Source organism: Lonchura striata, chromosome 4A, assembly GCF_050655825.1.
Source record: "Lonchura striata isolate lonStrDom1 chromosome 4A, ASM5065582v1, whole genome shotgun sequence".
Lineage (NCBI taxonomy): Eukaryota > Metazoa > Chordata > Aves > Passeriformes > Estrildidae > Lonchura > Lonchura striata.
Genome location: NC_140742.1, coordinates 10,054,030 through 10,080,721, shown reverse-complemented (window position 1 = coordinate 10,080,721; position 26,692 = coordinate 10,054,030). Strand labels below are relative to the sequence as shown.

The following is a 26,692-nucleotide window of genomic DNA, read 5'->3' as shown; positions in this document are numbered from 1 at the left end:
GATGCACTCTAGATCGATTACCATCAATGAAAATCAGACTAGGCAGAAACATGAATAATTTGAATATATTTCATTAAATCTATAATCTATATCAAACAGGATGTAGAAATTTTCAGAAGGGAAAGGAGAACTACACACCTCAGCACTCCAGGATCCAGTTTCTGTCTGGGACACTCTGTAGGTATAAACATAACCCTGATGCCTGTGGAAAAAAAAAAAACAACAGGTATTTATTATTCATTTCTTGTGACAATTTTCATAAGAACTACACTGTTATGTGAGAATTAGCTCATCTGCTAACTTTTCCTTAAAAATAAACTCACCTCTAAAGGCTCTAGGTAGCTAAAAAACCCACTGGCTAGATGCAGTGTTAAATCTACTGAGTTTTTTTGGGATGAGAGGCATTGGTCTGACCCAGATCTAGTTTAGCAGTATTCAGTTATCTTAGGTTAAATGCCATTACTTTTATTCCTTTCTTAGCATTTTTATTAGTTTTTTTCAGTTACATCCTTTCACTGACACACACCAGAAACACTTTGCCTCCAAAAAGAGAAGGTGTATTATTGACAGGTAGCATTACTGTTCTGTGACTTATTTAAATGCAGATGTTAACAGCAGTAATTTATTTGGAAAGCTATACCCACTATATAGCTATATAGGAGTTAAATCAATTACTCTTTGCTTTACCCATACGTTCCCAACTTTCAAATACTGATAAAAGAGACATATAAGAGTATGGAATCTTCCTTCTTTTAAAATCAGAGTCTTTGGAGAATAAGGAGCCATAGTTTAATCAGAAGGCACAACTCATGCCAAAGTCACTCTTGCTTCTCTCATGAACCCAACTCAGTGAATTATTTACATGGTAGATTACTACACTAATATCCAACAATTTAGTTCAGAATCAAATAATAGGAAATCCATGGGTACAGCATTAGTTTAGATGGTCTCAGATAAGAAAGACTGTATTGAGTTCAAGCAGCATTTGGACAATGCTCTCAGGCACATGGTGTGATTCTTGGGGTGTCCTGCACTGTGCCAGGAGTTGGACTCAATGATCCCGTGGATCCCTTCTAACTCAGCATATTCTATGATTCTATGCTTCTATTCACACTAGACAGATTTACATGACTACACAGCAGAATTTTAAGGACCATTCCCTATTTGACCATCAATTCTTATTCTTAAGAAAGCAGAAACATACTGTATTTCTTTCCAGTTATGCATGGCATCATAGCAGTTACTACAAAATATGAGAAACCAATCATATGATTGCAATTACTTATGATCTGTGTCACGGCTCCTGGAAAAATTCCCATTTAAAAGTCATTACAGCAACCTTTGCAAAGTGGTGGCTGGTATAATTTGCCCTAGAAGGAAGTTGTTAAGAGCCGGGTTGCTGCTACAACCCATCAAAGTGGGAACAAAATGCCTGTGGTGATTTTGAGCTCTGCCCCCACCACTTGACTCCCACTGGGATCAGACACAGAGGTGAAGGGCACAAAGCCGTTCCCTCCCACTGGGGCTGCTGCAGGGACAAGCTCCCTGTGCACAGCTGAGACACTGCCCTCCTCTCCTCAAGTGTGGGAATGTGCCTGATACTGCTCCACAATCCCACCACAGCTTCATCCACCTCTTCATGTCTACCAAGAGACTCTTCCCCAGACTTTCTATATGCTACCGGACAGCCAGAAAAGCAGCTGGCCACACTCACTTCATGGAAACCCAAGTAGGAAAACAGCCATCACTGTTTTTCCCCTCCTTTTTTCTCCAGCAATCTGCAGTCCCTCAGGCATTCGGACCTTGGGGAGAGATGTGAACAACCTGTTGTGGCTGCAGGAGGAAGAAAGAATGTGGAACTGCTTTTCCTGTTCATGGTATGGCAACATGGTCAATGGTGTATGAAGCCACAACTCAAACCCAGTTGGTTAAAAGCACATTCCTCTAAGCCACTAGATTATGTATGTTCTTGTTTGGGGAATCCAGTGTCTCGCTTTAGGCCACTCAGAGAGTCTTGTACCATCATGTTCTTTCTTAAAGACTGAGAGCTGTGCCTGTTTCATCAGCTGTTTGTAACACAATGTTCACATGAATCTTTTTCTCAAAACCACAAGGAGCTTTGCTGTACCTAAGTATGCAGAACACCAGCCAAATACATGCTTACTGAAATGAAGATTTTACAGGATTTCCCATAATGTACTGGGAAATACCAGAGAGGTCCTGGCATTTTGTTCCATCTCTTTGAAGTGGGTGTTTAACCTTCTCCACAGTGAATGTTTTTCAAGTTTCAAATCCACCAGAATCATACCTCTATGATTCTATACATCTAAAACTCATTCCTTGCCTTCTATTTTCAATATTACACTGTGCAAAAGGGTATGAGCAACCTGGTCTAGTGCATCAGGGCAAGTTGGAATTAGATTATTAGATTAACTGGATGAACAAAAGGATGTTTAAAGTTCCTTCAAATCCAAGCCATTTTATGATTCTATGATTCTACTACCCTTGCTTGATTCTTGGTTTTCCCAAAGTAAATGTTTATTCAGCTACTTCAGTCCCTTTAAAATCTGATTTTTCTACAAACAGCATGGTTGTCTGGAAAACTGCCATTTGTTGTTTCTTTCATTGTTTTCTCTACACAAGAGACTGCTGAGTTGAAGAGGTTGAGAGGCTGTGGTGCTGTTCTGACTCTGAACTATCTCTAAGCTCTCAGTACTCTGCCAGAAAGGTTTGTTAAGCAAAATTAATTGAAAAACAGAGGTCAGATAAAATAATATTCAGTATTGAAGTATGGTGAGATACAAGATAGGCAGCTATCCTGCATTTTTTTAAATATTACACTGTAAAATATTTCAGCTGAGCACAGGGAAAGCACAAAGGATAGTTCAGATTAAAAGCCATGAGGTTCTGAAAAAGAAACAAGAATTTGAGAAGATGGATGCTTTGAGCACAGTGTGGGGAATGGGAAGAGAATGACATTGTTATCACAGCCTCGTGAGGGACAAGTGAGAGCTCTCCACTCTCCTGGCAAATGTTCATGTTTTTCCCAGAGAAGGAATGACTGACAGGTCTGAGGGATTTTACTGTGCTCAAGTTGAAAAACACATTATCATCTGTTACTTGCTCTGAAGCCACCAGGAAAGCAAGACACTGTGTAAATGGGAGATGACCTGGACATCCACATCTGCCTCTTCAAAGGCAGTGCCCAAAAGGAAGGAAGTGCATTTTGTTAAGAGGATGAACAACTACGTCTTCCCATTGAACTACTTTCCATTGAGACCTTGGTCTCCACAAAATGAATTACAGCTCTTCTGATAAGTACTCTTCCAATGAATGTGATCTTATCAAAACTTCCTGTCATGCAGCAGGAACTTCCTTCATTACCACTTCAAACAGTTTACCTTCCATTTACAAGTGACATGATTTTGGGTCAAGTTTACTGCTACATGGGAAAAAGTCTCCCGTGAAAAAGGTTTTTATGATTTAATCTACCTCACATGAACTAAGATCAGTGTGGGCTGAAGGAAGATCAGGGTGCTTTTCTTAAAAGAAAAATTAAATACACAAATTAAAATTGAGATTGCAGAGGACATTACCTTCCAAAGAATAAAGCATGTAACACTGGAAAAAAGCAGGTGAAAAAGTTCATTTACTGAAACTTAAGTCTCAGGAAATGAGAAATTCTCCAGCTAATGTAAGAGGACAGCTCAATTTTCTACATTTTACTCTCTTCAGGGCAGAAAAAAGGCTCCTAGAGAGACACAATGTTCCTATACATGGTGTGATCTCAGGGAGCACTCTCAGTACATCAGTGTATCAGCACATCTTGGAGGAAGACCAGCTCATGATACCCAGGTAAAGATTCACTGAAGGTCAAGATTCCCTCATTTCTTCACCTGTCCCAAGGACAAACACAGCCTCACTCACTACAGCAAAGCTCCTCTCTCCTGTCAGTGAAGGTCAAGGGGGAGGAACAATCATTAATTCAAATCTTGATGAATGAGGCTCTAGAAATTTTTTATCATAGGCAAAAAATGCCAAAATGCTGGTGAGGGGAAGCAGAAAAGAGATATTGCTGTAAGAACAATACCTGATATCACTTATTAAAGGGTGCTCTGGTCATCAGTAATGACACTTTTGTGTGAAATCTCACTTTTTTTTTGTCTCCATAGGGAAGGCTGTGTTATACCAGCTAGAAACTGCACTAACACAGTCTTCATTTCAAAACATTCCCTTGGAAAACTTTGTCAAAGGAAAACCTAGGAAAAGTTGTTATTACAGGAACCAGTCCACTTTATATTACAGGTTTTTTTCTTTATAGCCAGATAATTCCTCTCAAGGAGTTACCAAGGTATCATTCACAGATGACATACTGAAACACCATCTGTCTACCTGTCCTCTCCATTCCTCCTTTTTAGCTGTGATCAGATCTGTTAAAGCTGCATTTACTTGAACAGGTGAATGATTACAATCTTCTGCACCGTTGAAATAGCCCGAGGACATTAAACGCATGCTGCAGATTAAAATTAATGATGACATTTCAGCTGCATGGTATACTTTAAAAGCATTTCCAAATACTTTGCATCTCAGTTGGGAAATTTTATTAAACTAATTTTTATTCGTTTCTGAGCCCAAAATTGAACACATTAAAAGGAAGAAAGAGAGATGAGGTAAAGCCATGTCAGCAATAAATTACATCAATTTCTTCCTCTATATGTATCTTTCTCTTCAGATGTCACTGCTTTATGTCAATCACCATTTCTTACCTGGTACATTTACAACCTGACCTTACCTTGGAATTTCATTTTACAACATAGTTTAAGAATCAGGCTATGGTGTAGCCTACAAACAGTGTAGAAACTGCCCAGAGTCAGTTTCTTATAACTTTGCCACATTTCAGCATTTCAGACTAAAATTTCGTTTCTTTGGTTTGCCTCACCCTTATTTAGGGATGGAGAATGCAGAAGGGAACATGTTAAGCAAAACAATGCTTTTCCCATGTTTAAAAAAAATCTTCTAATTGTCAGAGGAGGGCGTGCCCAGTTTTCAGAGTAAGACATAAAATGTGTTTGAGAGAAGGTATATCTCTTGCACTTTCTGAAAGCAGTAGTGGCCCTCTAGGCTGCAAGAGAAGCACCCTCTAAAGGTTGTTAGCAGTTGTAACATCACCATGTCTAGACTGGCTGTACTATAGGCACTCAGCCAAGCAGTGTCCATGATCTCAAATGTATGTGTGCTGCCTGGCCTAGATTAGTGAGGTAAAAACCAGAAGGTAATTTAGTAATTGGGCATCTTGGACAGAAAGTTTGGGATTAAGTGGGATGGATGTGGAAGGAAACAAAAGGGGACCGATATCTGTGCAAGCTGGGCAAGGAAACAGCAACAAACATTGAACCTCTGACAGAAAGACTAAATGAGTAAGGAAGCGGATACACAGAGGTAAAGTATGAGGGGGCTTGGTCTGCGAGTAGCACAAAATGCTGAAACAACCAGGAGCAGAAGATGGGTGTTTTGGAAGCCAAAGTTGTATGAAACAAGGAAACAGACCTCAGCAATGCAAGCAAAGTCAGCAAGTTGTGCAGAGTAACTTTGGGCAGCCTCAGAATCCCTTCCCATGGCCCTTACACTGGGAACCCAAAGCTAGAGGGTACTGCAGACCTGGGCCTCCTGTGTCACCTTTCTCTTCTGCGAAACAGTTAAATTCTTCATCTCTCAAGCAGAGATAATGCTTAGAAACCCCTTAATGCCATAGAGATGAGTACCACCCTGCTCTGGAGAGGAGCCCTGCTGGGCAGCTCAAGGGGTCAATGGCATGGAGCAGTTGAGCATAGGTCAGGTTGGAGCCACTTCTGCCCTACCATAGGTGTTTGATGTAGGTGCAGATCAGCTCCTGAATGCCCAGAGGGAACAACTTCAGGGTGTTTGCCAGTGGACAGCTCTGGACAGGGAATGTGGGTGACTGCATGGGCACAACAGGAGCTACAAAGGTGGGAGATGGCTACCACAAAGCCAAAACTCATGAATTTAGGGGAATACGCAGCAGTGCCTTGGAGCCCTTAAGTTTTTCTTCACTCTCTCCTAGAATTTGTATTTTCTGTTTGACAAACAGGCTGATTCCCTCCTTACTTAGGTCTCAGCTAAGCACGGCAACTCAGAAATTACCACTCATCAACTAACTCAAGCTGAAGAAATAGCATTCACATTGAGATCATGTGCAAGATACAAGCTCTATGTCTGCAAGAGTGAATAAAATAGGTTAGACTGGTGTTTACAACATCTGAGAAGCCCAACAGAGTGACTATAGTTTAAATCACAGCAGCACTAGAGTGAACACTTCTGTCACTGATTTCTGTCACTGATTCCTGTCACTGATTCCTTTATCAACACTTCTTGTGGGAAAAATTTACCCTCAATATCACATGAGTTATACATATGAACTTGCTGTAATGCTGTAGCATTATAAAAAAAATGTGTCATCTTCTGAAATTAACAAAAGCTTAAAAGAGAAAGTTAAGTCTTGTGAAGTAGCTCTGGATTTATGCAGAAATTTCTGTGAAAGATTGTCAGTATCTTTACTACTTCAACACTCCTAACTATCTGAAGAAATGCTGCTGATTTACCCAAAGAGCAAGTGCGTAGCCTTTCTGAGCAGGGTTTGTGTCAGTCTGCAACAAGGAGATTCCAGCCAAAAGCAATACCCCAAAGAGAAATTTCCTGAAATTCAGAAATAAAGTAAGAATTTATTCAAATCTGAGATGCTAATTAGAAGGCTACTACCTTACGTCAGGCCAATAACGTAGCCTCCCACTAAATTTCATCAATTCCATGATTCAGGCAGTCTATCTTTCCAAGAAAAGTCATTGGAATATGTGAAAATCATTAGATAAGTTATGCTCAGCAAAGACAACACTCACTCTGGTAAGCAGGCACCTGAAATACTCACCTCAGTGAAATTTATCATTGTGCTATAGAAGACTTTTTTCAAAGCTGAAAACAGTGTGTGATATTTGCAGCAGCTATGCTGAATTGAAGGTCTGCTTATTTTGTTTCAAATTATGTCTTAAATGATGATTATGATGATGATGTGCAGTGTTATAAAAAAATGCAATTATTCTGCCCTGTCTATCAAAAAGAATACATAGGAAACAAAGGAAATGCTCAGCTGAGGCTGGCTTGTGACCCTGTATTACACCTTTGTACTGTACAGCTGATGGATCTGTCTCATCAGAAAGTTTTGGCACGTTGCCTTGAACTTGTGCACCATGGCTGCAGTGACAGAAAAAATAGCACACGTAAAATCTGATAGGACTGCAGCCTATCCCTGTTGCCATTACTGCTGCTTCAAGAGCTCTAAACAGCTTTCAATTCCAGCTTTTGATTATTCTCCACAAATTTAATGCAGCACAGTTCACAAACAGCTGGTTTCAAACAAATCATCTGAACATACAGTTTGACAAGCACATCGTGTTTGTCTTACTTACAGCTCTGAAACTACTAACAGTCTCAGTATTTTCAAGCATGTGAATTTTAAAACCCAAACTACAAATGCTTTATCTTTGCCAGTTCAGGCATGAGCTGCTTGTTTCTGCATGTGTGCTCATATATCTGTAAAGGATCATGGGGCTTTTGGCACTCTCAGGCACTTTCTTTATGCATTTTTCAGGCAGGGCTGAAGAGGCTGCTCCTCAAAGTAGTCACCATTAGTGTGCCCCGTGTCCCCCACTGACTTCATTAGGAGCTGTGAGCACAGAGGATTTCTGAGTGTGCTAAAAATGTCAAATGGGGCATTGAGCAAAGAGGAAACCAGACCAGTAAAGAAAGCTCCCTGGAACAATCAGGCTTGATATTAAAACGCTGGTGGTACTGTGTGTAGAGTCTAACTTGTTTATGGGTATAACGTGTATGTTTTATAAACCATATGCATTTCTTCTAGACCAGTTCTCAGGAACAGCAAAAATCTTGCTTTTCAGTGCAACTCTAAAAGTTTCCAGGGAAGGATTGTGTACCTCTGTTGACATATTCACAACATCCTTAAAGTAAATATTATCAATTCAATAATGATATTCATACAGTGAAGACCCAGGAGCATCTGGTATTAAAATCATTGCCAAAATCTGAAAGTAGCACCTCTGTTTGCAAGCATACAATTGCAAATCAAAACCTTCCTACTCTTCCATGAATAGTTTAATTGTGGTCTTAAAATATTTTTGAAAGTGAGTCCTTTGTGCTTTGTCGCAGTCACACCAAGAAAATATTATTTGTGTCTTTGAAGGCTTTCAGGCACACCATGTGCACATCTCAGCTTCAGAAAGTGGAAAGTGGCATTCAAGGGAGATAAATCAGTAGCTCAGCAGAAACAAAGAGGAGAGAAAGCAGAGTTTTCTAGATGAATGCTCCAACAGGGTGCTGCCTGCTGCAGTTACCCACCTCTATAGGTCAGGTTTTATGCTACTACCTGTCTCTTTTATGCCTGCCCTGTAAAATCAGCGTCAGTCACAAGGGATTCATGAAGTCTTTGACTCTTCTCCTTTTTAAAGGTCAGGGCTCCACTTTTTAATTGGAAAAGCAAAAGGTGAATGAGCCTGACCATGAACACTGCAGTACTCATTGTGTGCCTTAAGAGGCTCAAAGCCTGCCAAAATATGTCAGGGCTTTTTGGAGGTGCTTGAGGAGGAAGATGTGGTGGTGACTGTGGCATTACAAATTTATGCAGTTTCTTGGGGAAAGGAGACATTGTTTGAGCATAAGCATGCAGTGAAATCACAGGGCTTGACAATTACAGTACCTAGAGCTGGAACTGCAAAGCAGCCACTAATGTGAATTCAAGCAGATGACACCACTGTCATCCAAATATATGCTTAATTGCTCTTTTGATAAATATTTCTTTTCATCAGAACTGTGCCTTGTAATTCCCCATTGACGGAAAAAGGAACCCTAAAAAGGGTTAGAACTGGGAAGCTGCAGGACTTTGTTTTGGTTTGTTTTAGTTCCCCAGGTAAGTGGAGGGAGAGGGGAAAGAAGACAGACTGAACATGTCTTGATTTTGGAAAACTGGACTAGTTTTCTCTTTTTGTTTTCTAATGGCAATAGAAACACTACCTACAGTATAAAACATACACACTTCTGGTAGAATTTTTCACTGGAAACATGCAAAATATTTTGTTTAGCTCTGATACTTATTGCAGTATATCTAATGGCTGATCAGCTTTATTCCCCATGTTTCAAAGATCACTTCATTACTTCTAGTAAATTAATCTTTTGTCTGATCTTTGTATGTCAATATATTCTTATAGTGATCTTCAGCATGGATTCTGAACTACAATGTAAACTGCTGAATAACTTTGTTATTCCTAATAATTTCCATTATTTATTTAGAATGAAGTACTTTAAAAAGCAGATAAATACTTATTCTTTCTTTAATTTTCTTAGAGAGTAAAAACAGCAACTGCACACTTCCCTCAGTTTTTACCAGAGCTGCCCTGCACATGCATGTTTGTCACCTATTCCATCTGTTCCCATGATGTTCAGACTGGAATTTGGACAGGTTATGTCCATTGGTTCCTTTGCCAAAGCCAGGCTCAGCATTCTCTACCAAATACGTATCTCCATCTCTCACACCTTCCCTTCCTGTTCCTCCAGTCTCTCCACTAAAGTGCTCTGCTTTGGCAAACTTTGCCTGTCAAAGCACTTCTCTAGTTTATAGCCCACAGTTCTTCAAACTGTCATTGCTCTCAGTGTGGGATCCTTTCCTGGTATAAAAACTGTCTCCACAGTTATTGTCTGACATGCTGTTTCCCATATCTGCTATTTCCTTACATAATTATTTGAACTGACTGTTAAGAAGCATTGGAACCAAGGCTTAATTCTACCATTTTTTAGCCACCTTTCTTTCTGTATCAGTTCATACTCATCACAATATTTTTCATTTAGATTTTATCTATTTCAAATTTCTTTCATAGAATAACTATTAAGGATCTATGTTCTGAGCCTTCAGAACACTCACCATTAATATTTTTTTTGCTTTTACCCTTTTGTTTATCATACATATGTTTCAATGCAACATACCATGGAGATATGAATGGCCCATAATTTTAGAAGCAATTTGGTCTGTTTCTTACTGAAGTGTCTTTTCCTCCAAAGACTGCAGAGCTTCACAGTTAGAAATGCTTTAATTTCTTCCTATTCTCATATTCCATATTTTAGTAAATTAATTAAATTTCTTTCAAAGGGCATCAATTACTACCAGTATACAAAAAATCCCAACTGATTGTGTACTACTGAACGACCTTGTTACATACCTACATCCTGATTAAGACTGATGGTGGACTAATTCTATTATTTTCTGTCTTATTCAGCATTGTAACACTCTTCCTGACCCTTTCTCTAATGCCTTAGTGTTTCACCTGCACTGAATGACTTCTGAGTGTAAGGCTGGTATATCCCCATTTCCTCTAATAGTTATTTTAAAGAGATTCTGGTTTTATTGCCTATTCCCATCACAGGAATCATAGCACTCCTCACGTCTTGCTATGTCTATTCCATTTTCATTTAACTTAAGATGCTTCTTATTTCCCATTTTTCAGCTCTCTGTTAAGGTATTTGTTAGCAGGAGCACCTAACTTGGTTCACCTGATTTCATGAGAGAAGAAAAAATACATCCTCTGCCACAAAGACTTTTCCTGAGAAGCGTATTGTGTATTTTTGGATTGCTATAACCTTCTTGCATGTCTCCATTTACTGGTCTATAACTGGAAGATAATGATGCTCACCCAGGGCTTAATTACATCTTGTCAGAAATGTATTCATGGGATCTGGGGAAAACCTGACTTAGGACCGTCTTCCTCTTTTTTGCCAGGTACCCGAGTTCCCTCTGTTAGCTGATTTCATGCTGCACCTAAAAGTGTTTTCTCTAGTGTTCCTTCCCCTACTGAAGTCAAGCATAAATGTCATCTTTGTTTTTCTGATGCAACAGTACGGCGTCACCAGGACTTCCAAGAATTTTGCCAACAGTACGGTAATTAAGTTTCCTCATTAAAATGAGGTCCTATGAATATAAAGTCCCCCAGCTCTCCCAGGGGAACCTTTGCCTTCTCTCGGACAGATCATCCCATCAGATCTCTCCCTTTTCATCCTATTTGATGAAACATTATCACCTAGTTTGTTACCATCAGTATTTTATGTCCATTACAGGTAGTTTGCTCCAAGCCTCGTGTCCTGTGGGACAAGCCACAAGCTTGTGGGACTGAGAGCATCCTGAACAAAGGCACATTCTGGATGGCAGCACTCGGTGTTACCTTTCCCAGTGACAGGGTGACCGGGGATGCTGCTGAGCACACCCATGAGCACACTAGGGAAGCAGAAGGACACAGGCAGAAGGCAAGAGGGTTACCAGCACAAAGAGGCAGTACACACCATCCTGAGCCAAGTCGCCTGGCATTTCTCCATGGCACCTTGCTTATCCTTCCCATGTGCCTGCCTGCTTCCTCTTTATGGCTTTTTGCCTGTGGGATGCATGGGCTCTGCAAGGCAAAACCCGCTCCTTTTTGCTTGGTGTGGGACCCCACACCACTTATTGCCCACCTCTATCCTGACCTGAAGGAGCCGAAAGCCTCACTCAGGTAAGCAGGTGGTAACACTGGAACACATTTGGTTGTGGGGGGCCTGTCGGCAGCCAGCTGCCCCTCAGCAGCCCTGGCGGCCCGCGCTCCCGGCCCGCTCCCGGCCCCACTCACAGCACGCAGAGGCAGTACACCCCCGGGATGCTCTCGCTGTCCCGCAGCAGGTAGCTGCCGTCCGTGCCCGCCGCCAGCAGCAGCTTCTCCCCAGCCTCTCGGGTGATGGCCCCGTGGTAGACGGGCACCGTGTCCATGCCGGGCCCGTCCCGCTGCAGCCGTTCTCCCGGGCTTGGCGCTTCCTCCGAGCGCGCCCCAGCCGCGCGCTCCCTCAGCCTCCGCGTCTCGCCGGCAGATGTAAACAGGATGTGTTCACACCTCTGAAGCCTCTGCACGGGTGAGACGGCACTGAGGGAAGAGTGAGGAACGAGCACAGAATTTTTGTGGGTTTTTTTCCTGTTCCCCTTTCTGCCTTCCTTTTGCGTAGGCTGTACGGCTCTCGCGCCCTCAGAGCTCGCCTCGGAGGTGTCATTCACACCCACTCTGGCCATGTGGCGCTGCTCGGCGGGACGGCGCCGCTGAGGCGCGATGGCTGGGACGGCGAGGGCAGGACCGGGCGCTGCTGCCAGCGGCTGCGCCAGGCGCTTCCCTCTCCTGCTGCTAACCCGAGAGGATTGTTACTCCAAGGAGGGTTTGTTTCGGGTTTTTTAACCTCTTGTTTTTACAGTCCCCGGGGATGAGGCTAGAGGAAGTCAGCTGAGCTCGCTGTCTCACCAGAGCTGCAGGTGCCAGCACAGCCCCAGCTCCGCACCAGCTGCCGCGGTGCCACAGACACCAGCCCCGGCTGATTCACCTCGGGGGCTGCTTTCAAAGGCTTTGGTGCTGTTTAAGCACTGTTAATGTCACGGTGGTCACTTCTCTTTGCACACACAAGGAGACCCCTCACATCTTCCCAGATGCCACTGGTGCCAATGCTGCCTTCATGTGGGGCATGAACTGACATCCAAAATCCCGAGCCATGTCTCAAAGAGCCATTTCTCTTCACCTGCTGTGACTGAAGACAATTCCTCAGTACTTGCCAACTGAATGCTCCCACACGCACGTGCACAGCTGTTTGCAAACAAGCTGTCAATGTGCTTTAATGTGCCCCACAGATGTTTCCACCCCACAGATATTTCCACCCATGGAAGAACTGAGCATATTTCCATGGGCCTGCAGCAAGCTCAGGGCTAAATTCTTCCCTGGCATGAGGCTGGCACCCTCTCTTGAAGAGCCACCTTCCCACACCTGTGTGTGTGAGCAAGAAGTCACTTAAATATAGCAATAAGTATAGGTTGTGGTTATGATTGATTGCTTTTAAATTGAGTTTAGTAGCAGGACAGGACAGAATGAAATAATCTCATCCAGGTGCTCGCAGATGCTGTGTCCTTGTTGAAGTTAAGGATACATGAAAAAATAGCTTTTAAGATAGACACAGTTCAGGAAGAGAAATGAAATTTAAAAATAGCAAAAATAATGGCCGCTCTTTTTAAACTTCAATCAAAGTCTTTTCTCTCAACCATTTAACAGTGCAATGTCTTTACTTTTTGATCTTCAATATAGTTTTTCCTTGGAAATATATTTTTCAAACTAGCTTTAGTTTTTCCTTTTGAGGGATGGGTATTTCTGATCCCAGAGTCACAGGGTAGCTCATGCATGGGGCACTGCACAAAGTCACTGATGGCAAAGCTGCAGCGTTTGAAGACCAAGAGCCTCTTTCCCCACAGGGAGACCTTGGCAAGTGATTGCCTCCTTGGCTGGCACTGAGAGGCTGAGAAAGCTGCAGAAATCTCAGCTGAAGAGAGACTGAAAACTCCCACCACCGAGTTTATGGCCTTTCTATCTCATTATGCAGGTATTCATTACCCCCTTTACGTGAATCTGGGGACTCAGACATCCTGCTTGGTGTTTTTAAACCAGTTGTTAAAGTATTTGCACATAAAGTAGCTGCTGCCTACTGCAAATCTGATTAATGTGGACAGCAACAAGCTGTAAAGCTGCTGCCTATTTCCAAACTACCTGTGCTCTTGGGGATTTCATCCAACTTTCCCATTTCTTAACCTATTCTCAATATTAATAGCTGATTTCAGAAAAAGTATGTGTGTAATTAGCTGGAGAGGAAAACCAGCCAGAATTATTTAATTCTGCAAATTTCATTGTCCCACTCATTAGATTTCAACTAAAGAAAATCATAAAACTTTTCACTGTGAGTTCCTCTGCTAATGTGGAGTCACCGCCTCACCCAGCCAACCTGCATTCTCCAGCACTTGGATGAAGAAGCATCTATTACTGTAAAACAGCTGTAAACACACAACTTTGCTAGTCTGGTTAAGAAATCTATAAAAGTCCAGCTACTGAATCTCAACCCCAGGCTTCCATACAAGTCCCTTTACGGCCCCACTGACTAGGGGAATTGCAGCTTTTAAGAAATCCTGGAAATCCTGTGTTTGGGAACAAGGGACAGTAACATTGAGGTACCTGTCAGGGACTGAAATGGTTCATGCCTTAAACATTGTTATGAAGCAGTTTTGCCCATTATAGCAAAAACTGTACAAAGAAGCCCCAAGCACAGAAGCCCACCCCTCCCTAAAGATGCCTGACTGTAACTTTGGACCCTGAGGTAAGCCATATAGATAACATAAAGGGGACACTATTGTTCAGTAATCTCAGGCTGAGGGAGAAGAATGAATCCACAAGAAAGCCAAACCCAGAAGCTGCATTGAAAATCACCTCTGGCCATGTTTGGGGTGGGGGAGACCACAGCTTACAGAGGCCAGGTTTGCACAGACCCTCCCACAACTGAGGGCTGGGGAGGAGGCTTTTTGTGCATGGCATAAACTCTGGTCAGAGGCACTGAACAAAGAGGCCCAGCTGTGAAATCCCCAGCCCCACAGGCCACATGCGTGGGACATCCACATGGGAGGCAGCTGAGGGGGCTGTCATAATCCATCAAAGACCCCCCCCAAAGTGCTCCCCAGACTCATTCCTGAGGCCTGGCACCACAGCATTGCATGGGACACAAAGTGATGCTACAGACCTGTTGTGAGACACCATCAAACTGTCCCCCACCCAGGGGGGAGGTACCTGGGCATTCCCACCTGGCCTGAGCATATATTATTTAATTGGATTCTGTGCTTTTCAAGGGACCCTCACCACCAAGAAGACCAGCTGGAGAGGATCAAAGAAACATCGCTGGGATCCATGGAGTGGTGGTATTGTCTTTATTCTGTCTCTGTCACTCTCTTTCTCTTGCCCCCCCCCCTCCCCCCACACCTTTTCTATTTCTTTCTCTTTCTTTCACTCTCTCTCACACTCTCTCTCTCCTTTATATTTACTATTAAATAAAATCCATACTATTGACTTTGGCGTATGGTCTCATTTGCACCTTAATTCAGGCAGAGGCTTTTCTAATAACTGTAAAACCAGACCATAACAGCACCAAGCAGGATAAACCAAAGCAAAGGACATAGGGGCTTCTTGGGCTGAAAGAAGATACACCATGACATGCTAACACACCTCTGTACCACACTTGTGAGGGTAGAGGAATACCCCCAAACAAGCCATCTTCACTGCAGTTTGGCATCCAGTCAGGCTCATACTGAATGCTCCAGGTTTTATCCATTTTATCTTGTGGATCTAAAGCATTGTTTGCCATCCTATTTCACACTGCTGCATCTATGCCATGGGGCTGAGAAGGCAAAATAGAGCAGCAGGTTGGGAGCATAGGGAAATGAAAGAGAATTGAGGCTCAAAGGGGTGCTGCTCCTGTTGGGATTATGTCCCCATCACCTTCACAGAAAATGGTGATTTCTTTAAGCACCCAAGCACTGCCCTGTAGGACACTGCACACTTGTCTTGTTTTGTTTGGAGAGTATTCGGCATATTTTAGGCACCACTGTTTTGTGCCTTTCCTAAATCAGTCCAGCTAGCAGTCACTGCAGTATGCTATAAAAAATTATCTAAAAAATACATGAAGGAAATGAAGTACTTAAAAGTGCTCTGAAATATTTGGTCATGAAAAACAGGCTCAGACAGATAGGTCTGCATAGATCTCTTGCGTCATCAAGTCTACTTCTCTGCTATCTTAGCCAAACACATCATATAATACCCTTCAGAAACTCATTTAAGTCCATCTTAAAAGTAGCTTGGGATTTGTTGTTGTTATTTCCACTGTTCTCACTGGAAAGCAATTGCAGAACATTGCTATTCTGTTGTTTGGAAACCTGCTTCCAGTTCCTATCCTAAAAATTTATTCATGACCAATTTATGCTCATTTGTTCTTGTGCCAATGTTGTCCTTCAGTTTAAATAGATGTTTTCTCTTCCTAGAGCTTATGCCCATGTGGTATTTATAGTGGCCTCTCTCAGCATTCATTTTACCAAATTCCTCTGCACTGCAGTCTCTCCTTTCCATGGTCACCCTAATCATCTTTTTCCATAGTTTCCCAAAACTGAAGCAAATAATTTGTGAATTGTGTGCACCATCCTGGCCGATTTCTAACACTTGCCTCATACACCATTACAGGTGTTTCATTACCCTGGCAAAAATACCCAGATTTGTATGGTCTGTGTTTTCCCTTCCTTAGTATCTGTGAGAATGCAGGTATAGTAGAAACCTGAATAACACAACCCAGATGCCTAAACTGGCAGTCAAACCCTTCTGAATTTTGGCTGATTTCTCCTACTCTCAAGGTCACTCAGTTCTTCCTAAATGAGAGTGTTATTCATCTTTGCAGTGACAGTGCCTGCCTCCCTTATGCCACTGGTAAATTCCATTAGCACACACTTACTTTTTTATGGGATCATCATTAATTAAAAATGTTAAATATTACTAGGCCCAAGACTGATGTTTGAGAAGCCTTACTACCTTCCCTCAGTCCTGATCTCCTCCTACCCTCACATTCTTATTCACTTTTTGATTTCTGTTTTTATCTCCCCTTTTAGGTAATAATTTCCCACATGGCACTGTACCAAATGCTGTACTTAAGTTTAGATAATTAGCTGTAAGCACTTCCTTTGTCTAGAAAAATCAATTATGATGATATTTCAGGTGCCGGAACTTGTAGAAGTACCTGAGAAGTGGCAGAAGGGAGAGAGAATATGAAATTACCTGAAGTTTTTTTAACACCTTTTGAAAGATTTGGGCTGATTTTCATTTTCAGAGCTGCTTCATTCATCCCTAGCAATGACATTTTCATACATTGTTGAATTTTATAACAATTCTGAATATTATAACACTAATGCAAGAGCATCATTAAAATTCTCATTTATTGATATTTGACTGAAAATAAGAATGACCTTTGAGACCTTTATGAAATTAATGCTACTGCAGAACTGTTATAGGAAGGTCTTGTATAAAGGGCTATAAAGCAAGGCAAAAAGCAAACTACCTACATTGGTAGTTTTGGTGATACAAGTATTACCATAAATGCCATCCCTGTAGAAGTATGGAAAAAGCACCTTTAAAATCAGAAGCTTTTGTAAAGTTTTTGACAAAATACCTAATTGGTAAAATGCCACATTAAAACACATCTAATTTAAATATGATTTTCACTGTTTCATGTCACTTTCATTTTTAGTGTAACCTGAAAAAATATTCAGAACAGTATAGAAAAGTATCTGCAGAGAGATATTTGCTATTCGCATAAGATAATAATGCTGAGATTCAGAAAAACATTGGCTATTTTAAAGTATCTGCAGAGTCACCATTATCATGTTTCCTTTTTGAGCTGAAATCAAAGAAGATGATAAAAGCAGGCTACAATTAGCAAATGTGTAATTAGCTGTAAGGTTCTGGGCATCAATGCAGAAGGAAAATACAAAGAACTTGTGGCTTGAAATTCACAGATAATCATGTATTTACGCAGCCTCCATGTTAGTCATCATATTCTATGTGCTCTGCTTGGGAAGAAGGGGGCAGAAATTGAAGCTGGTTATAATAAATAGAGTTTGGATGTAGGCGTGGATTCCATCTTTATATTCTGAGACACACACATTGTTCATATTATGTCTAGCCTGGAGAAAAGGAGAGGACCCTCTTGCTCTATTACAGCTCCTCAAAAGGAGGGTGATGGAAGGTCAGGGTCAGTCTCTTCTCCCAGGGAGCAAGTGACATGATGAGAGGAATGGCCTTAAGCTGCACCAGGGGAGAACTAAATTAGATATTAGGAAAAGTATTTTACATGGAAAGGATGGCCAAGCATTGGAACAGATTGCCCAGGGAAGTGGTGGAGTCACCATCCCTGGAAGTATTCAAAAAATGCGTGGACATGGCACTTGAGGACATGATTTCATGGTGAGCATGGTAGTTATGAGGGTGGCTCCAGATCCATGCTTTTGCCCCCTTTAAATTAAATTTATAGCCTAGGGAAAAAACTCATTACCTCAGAATATTCAGTCCTCAAGGTGCACATCAGCTACTGTAAGAATTTCCCTATGGTGCTGAGAACCTGAAAAAATAAACTTCCTCATCACCCGGAAATTCAATGTTTGGTGCCATTGGTCAAAACTCATTGTGGAGAAGAACTGAGAATGCAAAAGGTTATGGACCTTTATGAATGAAAATCATCAACATTTGTCTTCTGAGCACAGGTAAATGCCCACAATACCATAAATGACGACATTTCACTGAACTTTAACAATATTATTTCCTCTGCGTAGCCTCACTGCTTACCTGCACAGTTGTTTTGAATGCTTTGTGAGTGAGATAACACTAAAATTGAAAGCTACATAATATAGGTGAAATTCACATTAAAAGTCATCTGTGTTTTAATGCGGTTTCTTTTGCCAGTTAATATTTCTTATATCATCTTTCTGCAGAAGCAATGCAGGAGCGGGTTATTTTGCAAGTGCATGTGCATTGGCAAGCAGAGATGCTGTTTGTGATAATATCAGTATAAGAAAATCTACTCATAGAAGCTTGAACCATTCTAGTTTTTGCTATTACTCTTTCAACAACTCTTTCCCGTAAAATTCAGCAATGTGCAGGCAGTCATCAGCATTAGGCACCCAGCTGCTTTGAAGCTCCATGTCTTTATGATTTAGCTGAACCAACTTCAAAGTTGACAGGGCTAAATCACATCAGGGCACTCTCAGGGCGAAGCAAAAGTCCACACAGGAGCTCCTCCTGGATACATTCCTGTGCGAGCAGGTCTATATTCAGCTTTAGAAACCAGATCTCCACACCACACACACGCACACAGAAGTTAGAGTTGATTTGCTGACATGGCATCTGAGTTTCTAACGCATATTTACCTGAATTACAGCAGCACCATGTAGTTAGGCATAAATAAGGGCCTTTGTTCTGGAGGGGAGGAAAGTTTATCAATGCTGAACCATATGCAATTGCATGTCTAATCTCTGGCTGCAATTATTTCAAATGCAGATCCAGATGATAGGATTTATATTCATTCTGAGATTCATTGAGTTTGAGGCCAGAAGGGATCATTATACCATCTGGCCTGACCTCCTGGATGCCACAGACCATTACATTTTCCCAATTACCTTTATACCAAGCCCTGTAACATGTGTTTGACTAAAGCATAACTATTTTTGACTAAAGCTTATCTCCCAGTAAGGCACCTAGTCTTGATTTGAGGCCATCAAGAGGAGAGAATCCACCACTTTTTGAGTACTTTGTTCCAATGGCTAAGCACACTCACCATTAAAAATGTAGGTCATGTTTCCAATTTGATTGTGTCTGGCTCCAGACTCTGTCCACTGGATCTCATTACACTTTTCAGAACTAAGTCAAAAAGTTCTTTGAAACCACTATTTTTTCCCCTGTGTAAGTGTTTATTCCCTGGAGTCAAGTCACCTCTCAATTGTTATGTTTTGGTTTTTTCTAATAGGTTTTGGTGAACTCTGAAAATTCACAGGGCAAAGTTGTCTTTGCAGTCCTTATGTGTATTTTTATTTTACCTGGTATCTATTTCAACAGTGCCCAGACATTTCTCTTGGTGCCAGCGATGCACACAAGGAGCACAGGAGTCTCTGCCACCCTGGCAGCACAACCTGAGTTGCTTTCCTGTTAGGAGCCTCTAGCCTGTAATGAAGTCTCTCCTTCCCAGTACCCAGCTGTAGGGTGAGGCAAATGACACTGTGCTGAAGGTTCATAACTACAGAATTCAGAATGTACCAGCTGATCCCAATGGGAGCAGTTTATTGTATAATCCAGGTTTCTTTTACAACGGTTCTCACTTCATCATCCCATACTATCAATTTGTGGTGATGCACAAACCGCTTCCCCTGAAACCAAACTTTGCTCATGGCAAAATAAAAATGTACTCTGTGCACATTTATTTGTCCAGCTAGAGTTTCTAATATTTTGAGATTCCAATCATAAGTCTACCTGTAACAGCACAAAGGGAAAATATATGGATGGGAGGTGTTAAGATTTAGGTTGTGTATTAACCAAGTTTAAACTAACTGTTTGAACAGATAGTTCAGTACAGCCCAGCAGGTATTCCCTCATTGCACTGGGATTTTTCATTCCATGAGTTGTTCAAAAACTATTGTGGTAATATTCTATTTGTCTCAGCACAGAGAAATACACACACATACTTGCACTGAGTATTTTATGTAGCTACCACACTAACTGTGGCTCTCATTGCATGCTTGCTTCACACACGAGGCACAATCAAACACAATCTCAATAAGGGAAAAAACACAAACATATTCTGGTTAAACTACTAGTTCTTGGAAAAATTTGCTTTAGTATTTTGAGCACGGCTTGCTTTTCCGGCCTACATCACAGACTTCAGCAATAAGAAAATTATATTTCTGTACAAAAAAATGCAAAACCAAAAAAACCCAGAACTGATGTGTTCGTGTATACACATATACACACACACATGCATGTGGAGCTTATGCGTTTTAATAGCTAAAAAATTAAAATAGCTATGTGTATTGAAGTTCTGTTCTTTTTATGGCAGATCCTGAAAAATGCCCTCATTAAATGTTATCTTTCCTCACTGATGAAAGACTGCAATAGTTATTTTGCTTCAGCCCAAGCCAGAAACCTGCATTGGACTCAATGTCAGGCAATACCATCTGCTCATAACCTACATACACAGATTCTAAGATGACAGTAGTTCCAATCCTGTTCTGATTGAAATCAACAGCAGAGCTGCCTTGCTTGAAATGAGAGCATGAGCCAGTGAAACTTCTCTTGACAGACAACAGGAAACGTGGGGTTTTTTGGAGAGCAGCAATCTTTAGGGAAGGACTACCCAGCATTTGAGCACAGATTAGCAGAACACTGCAGATCTGGTATCCCCAAGCAGGGCAGTGAAAGTCTGTGGGTGGACTAAACCCACGTCCTTTTAATTTCACTATTGATTACAGACTCATATACACTGAGAGAAAAGAGCAAAAGAAATTGAGCTGGCCAAGACAACATTTACATGCCACAAGAGACTCTTACTCCTTGTATCACTGTCACAGCCCTGTGCATTTAAGGCCATTCCCTGAGGCAGATGAGGGTTTCTCAAAGGTTAGAAGCTAAGCAGATGAAGTCTGGGTGATGCAGAGGATCCACATAACTCTGGGTCACTGCTTTCAGTCTGTACCAGATGGGTCTCCTCTGAGAGCCAGCACGCTCATGCAAGTGCCTGCAGGAAGCCATTCCCCTTGGCTGGCATGCCTTGGCAGCCCTGCTGGCTGGGAAGCCTCGTCCCAGGCATGGCTGAGCCCTCCATGGCACAGGCAAGGTGAGCCAGAAGGACAAGATGAGGAAGAGTGCATGGGATACAAACCTGTCAGAGTTCAAGAAGCATTTGGAACACACTCTCAAATACATGTTGTGATTTTTGGTGTTGTTCCCTGCAAAGCCAGAAATTGGACTCGATGATCTTTGTGGGCCCCTTCCAGCTGAGGATATTCTATGATTGTGTGGTGGCTTACTACTGTATCTTCAGATAAATAAAACTGTGTCAGGCATAAAGACACACAGTCTTCAAGGCTGAAAGGGAAGCCTCACCTTTGCCTCCCTTTATGTGTCTCTTGGCCTGTGGGTAACAAAATTTGAGATGGCAAAGGCCAGTAGGGAGCGGAAAAGGCTAAAAGCACCAAAAATATCATCCTCCCTCGTGTCAAAGGGGATGTTTTATTTGGAGCTGAAACCTGCTGCTTGACTTGGTATAACATGCCCATGAAAGGTTGGTAGCAGGTCTGTTTAGGCGGGTCCCAAGTCCCAGCCTGGGTAGAAACCTCCCCTGAGCCTGCTGCCCCTGCAGGACTGGCTTCTTAAAAGCAACTAGAAAGTACTTTGAGTACTTGAGTCATGTTTTATGTGTATGTCATCATGGCTCGCACGGGGATAGTGTCTAAGTACCCTGAGGGTGTTTGGGGACAGCATTTTCATCCTGACCTCCATGCCTGTGTGAGCCCATGTTCCCCTCTCCCTGGGACCTTAAATCTGCAGGTACTGACAGTAATTTTGCTGAGGGAACTGTCACCTAAAATACCACTGAAAACCCTCACTTCTAGAGGTACAAGGAAAACGTGTGTGGAAAAATTACTGACTAGATTGGTTAGATACATTTTTTTGCCAAGTACTTATCACAAATCCCCTCACAGTAAAAACATTAGCTGTGTCGGAACAATTTGCACTCAGGCTTTCCAACCTGTAGTTCAAAAAAAATGTAAACATCAGGCCATTAAGATTTAATTGCTTTTTATATTCTCCGTGGAAGCTTTTACTATGAACTATTCATAAGCACATTCAGGGTTGTCCAAAAAAAAAAAAAAAAAAAAAACATCAAGGCTTTGCATTCAGAGGAATGAATGTGCGCAGGAACCACTACAAGTACCAGGTTGCAATGACCTGCCCCCAGAGAGACCCCAGCCCTCCCAGGAGACCCCAGCCCACTGCTCTGGGGCAATCCATGGCAATGGGACACTCGGGGACCACACTGGTGCCAGGTGAGGAAACAGTGCCAGCCCTGTGGGCTATAGAGGGCACATCATTCTGTGCTGCTAAATGTAGGTGTTAGACTTCAATTTCCTGCTCTTGTTTGACAGATAAAGGAGGCAGAAATCTCTGACCTGAATTCTTTTCCTACCTTAGAGAACTTCTCACCAAATATGAAGGGGTTTTCCCCCACCCGGATATTGTATTGCAAACTTTAAAGTAAAATACAATTCTGATTTTAGTTTAATTTAATTAGTTTTTTACATAAATACTTCATTAAATACTTTCCTTCTTGTGTTGTTGAAACACTTTCTTTACTATTTTTCCTGCAATATTTTCACCGAAAATTTCTAAGAGACAATAGAATAAACCTGGCAGACTTTAGGGCATTCTATTTTCATACCTTCTCCATAAAGTACATACTTTAACTGAAAAACTACTGAGAAAATACTGAGTGAAAAAAAGGAAAAACTAATAAATGGCAAGAAATGAGTTAATTCTAGATAGCATGGTTCATTTCATAGAAATTTGGGACAGTCACTGAAAAAAAAAAATGCTTTTTCCTTTACTAAGCCATGTCCTGACTACAAGCCAGTGGAAATGTTTCTCTTAACTCCAAGATATTTGAGGCCAGATAATTTCATAGAGTGTCACATTTTTAGCCCATTCCTCTCTTATCAGTTTTACCCCCTGGAACAAGCCACATCTTTCATTTGTAAGGATATATAAATGATCCCAGTTTGATTAAAGTCCAGCTAGTAACAATACAACCATAGATTTGAAACACCCTCCAATTCAGCATCTGGAACACACTCATCTGCCTTAATTTTCAAGGAGAAAGAACTAAGACTTTTTAAAAAGTTCCCATATTCACAAACAATGACAAAAAGTTAAAAGTTTATGCAGATATGATTATGTGCTTTTTTTACGTGTGTTAAAATGTCATACTTCATTTCCAATGGCAAAGCTAGGTAGAGACAAAGTATTTATAGCAACAACATTAAAAAAAATCATAATCCATTTGTTCTACACAGTTGGTGCTCTATTAATGCAGTATATTTGCTGCTGCTTTGATTAGGGGAAATCTAATAACATGAAACTAGATTACTAATTTTTGACCTCCTACTTCTCAGTTTCCTTCAAGGGGTAGAGAGCTGTTTTACTGAAACCTTTTTAAATTATATTCATTGAAAAATTATACAGTAAAACTTGTTCAGCAGATTATTTCTTCTAGAGAAAGTGAGAAAGTGTGAAATTACCTAAGCCTAGAGCAGCATTGGGAACAATGCAATGAGTCTTTAGCACTGCAATCCCACTCACCTGCTAGTAGAGATCACCATTTCTCCAGAAAATAGCCCCCACTAGTCTATAATGTGCATCGATCTTTTTATCACCCACAGGCAAGATTTGTTTCCTTCCCTCCGGTGCATTTTCCCTGGTAGTGCAAACTGCTTTTCCTCTGTCCCTCTTCCCCACGCTGAACATTACCTCCCACACCTTCACTGTGCTCTCCTCAGCTTCAAAAGAACAGAAACCTCCCAACAGCTGTAAGAAATAAAGTCAGTCCTCCAATAATAGCTCCTGGTCTATCTGAACTGGTGGCAATATTGTATTTTTTTCACTGTGTTCATCTTCCCTGGTGCTGCCCCATGACAGGCCACATGTTCCACTGTGAAAGATGCAGTCAGGCTGAGGAGAGAGAGGCAGCAGAAGGTGAGCAGAGCTCAGGAGCTATATAGTTCCTAATTCTTTTATTGTTCCTCTCCAAGCTCTGTCTAAGCACTACCAGCAGTTAAAGGTTGGTACATGGGAGAGGATTTAATTTTGCAAGAGAACAAGTAGAACAGTGATATCTCTCATGAATTAAAACGTCCAACAAAACCATTGCTGGGCACATGTCCCTTACCTTCCTGAGTATGTTTTGTGCAGTTAGACAAAACAGAACTCAAAATTGCATCCAGGGCAATGGATAAAGATTGCTGTATCACCACAGACTGCAAAAAGAGAGCATTTTAGGTAAAAAAAAATGTGTTTGGGAAATAGTTTCAGATCCTTCCATGTAAGATGCAAGACACAGTCTTGTATATACAATTCTGCTTAACTTTTATCTCACATACAGGCTTCAATCATCACACAGCACTTGCTTCCAGCACGTATTCATATATGTGAGCCTATGGCAGTTTCCTCAGAGCCACAAGCTCAGCCTGATTTTATAGCCTGATCTGCAGTGACCACCCTGCAAACCATGTCACTTTATATGAAAGCCAAGAAATTATTTTCACTATCAAACAACTTTATAACCTTGTTTAAAATGTTATTTTGTTTAATTTCTTCCTCTTCAAACAGGTTTTTTGATCCTATTTTTTGTGCAGGTCTTTTCTAAAGATGATGAAGCACAATGCTGCAGTTCAAATACACAAGACTCATCTGCCCTGGCTGCTGAGAGGTGCTAATCTACAACATCCTCTTGATTTCCTGGCATGATGTGCAAGACAAAAGTACCTCAGGTTCCAGATCAACTACCAAAAAATTAATAGTGGCCCAAGTATTATCCAAAAATTGGTACGATCAACAATCCCACCCTAAATGTGTCTTTCTTTTCTTGAAGCAGCAGTTTAGGACATAATTTGCTGACTATCATAACCATAATGTTATTTAAATTTAAATCCTTCTGAATGTAATTTACCGCCAAAGATTATTGAGCTTATTTTAACACCATAGTGGGAGATTAAAAATTAAACTATCATTTCAACTATTTTTATAAAGGTTACATTAGTACTTTTCATTTCTTTATTGCCTTACTGAATGTCAGGGTGCAGAGCACTCAGTGAAGCCTGACAGTGGCCAAGAGACATAAAGGTCATGCTGTGTGCATTTGCTTCAAAAGTACAACCTTTGCTTTGCCTAGAAAACTACCCACAAAATTACTGCCTACAACAAAAATAAATAAAACAGGAGATCCTCCACACCCAGAGCACCAGAGACACTGCAAGAAGCTCTGACCTGGAGAAACCTCCTCATCCTCAGGACTATCTCTCCATTTTTGTTTCAGCAATGTTTTAGATTCACAGAGCTCACCTCTGCCTACAAGGATGGTCATGATCACACACTCCCATTGCAGCTGGAACATGAGGAGCTTGACAGAGCTCGTTTTGCTCCCTCGTTTGGAGCCCTGGGATTCTTCTGTGGGTCAGAACAATAATAAATATTAATATCATGCAAATTAATTATTAAAAATAATAAAACACATGATGTGTGATTACATATTAGGTGATAACAGAAATTAATTCATGTTGAAGAATGTGTCTGCTCTGGTCTTGCCCCAAGCACCCACACATATCTCTTCATTTTCAGTGCACCTTAATATAATAATTTATAATAATTTAAAAATTAATTTAAAATGTGCAACATCAGTTGAAAACATTTTTTGTACACTTCAAAAGAACAAATATTTCATAGTAGGATTTAAATTGAATTGAGACATGAAGTATTTGGTTAACAGGACACTTAAACTTTATTAGAGGTTAGTGCATCACTTTTACTGCTGTTGCAGTGTTAATCTCAGGGTTCTTTTCAGGAGCCACTCTGAAGTCGTTACTAGGTGAAGACACTTAAAAATTCAGGATGTGAGCAGAAAGAGAGTGAGGAGGGTCATTTCTGAAAGGACAAGGAAAGAAATGTTATGGGGCCCAAGCCCTGAGGGCAGAGGGGCCATTGCTGCCACCCAGCCATGCTTGGCACAGGGCACTGAGAGCCCAGCAACAAACCCGGAGCTTCCCAGGACGTGGCTTTAAAATAAAAAAATTCATGAAAGTGCTCGTGCTGTGGAAGGTGTACAGGGCTGAGGCACTGGGGCTCCTAGTTGGACGAGTTTCTTGTCACTTCTCCTCCTGCACAATCACCACAGATGTAACAGAGAGGAGAAGGCCAAAACAAAGGAAATTCCGCACAACTGGCTGAGAAAAATGTCCAGCAAGATGTAAAAACCCACCCAGGGCCAGGCAGCATTTTGGCTGCTCAGCCTTGCTGTGCACTGGGGCTGTCAGTCCATCTCCTACCCCGTGCCCCGAGCGGTCCACACCTCCCTCTGTACATCGTGTGGTTTACATCAGTTTAATTCTGTTTCCATG

The 26,692-nt window shown here is 41.5% G+C and overlaps 1 protein-coding gene across 3 annotated transcripts in view; it reads right to left on the bottom strand.

Moving 5' to 3' along the window:
* Window positions 1-25,634, bottom strand: part of SH2D1A (SH2 domain containing 1A) — a 29,074-nt gene extending 3,440 nt beyond the window's left edge. The window contains exons 1-2 of one of the 3 annotated variants that reach the window (XM_085571051.1): window positions 23,883-25,634; window positions 139-202 (exon numbers count right to left, since the gene is read on the bottom strand). In XM_085571051.1, the coding sequence (XP_085427177.1) occupies window positions 139-202; window positions 23,883-23,902 (84 nt within the window). In that variant the 5' untranslated portion in view covers window positions 23,903-25,634. Of the gene's footprint in view, window positions 1-138; window positions 203-11,732; window positions 12,172-23,882 lie in introns of those variants that run through there. The other 2 variants (XM_085571050.1, XM_021548426.4) reach the window with 2 other exon arrangements.
* Between the last annotated feature and the right edge of the window lie 1,058 nt (window positions 25,635-26,692).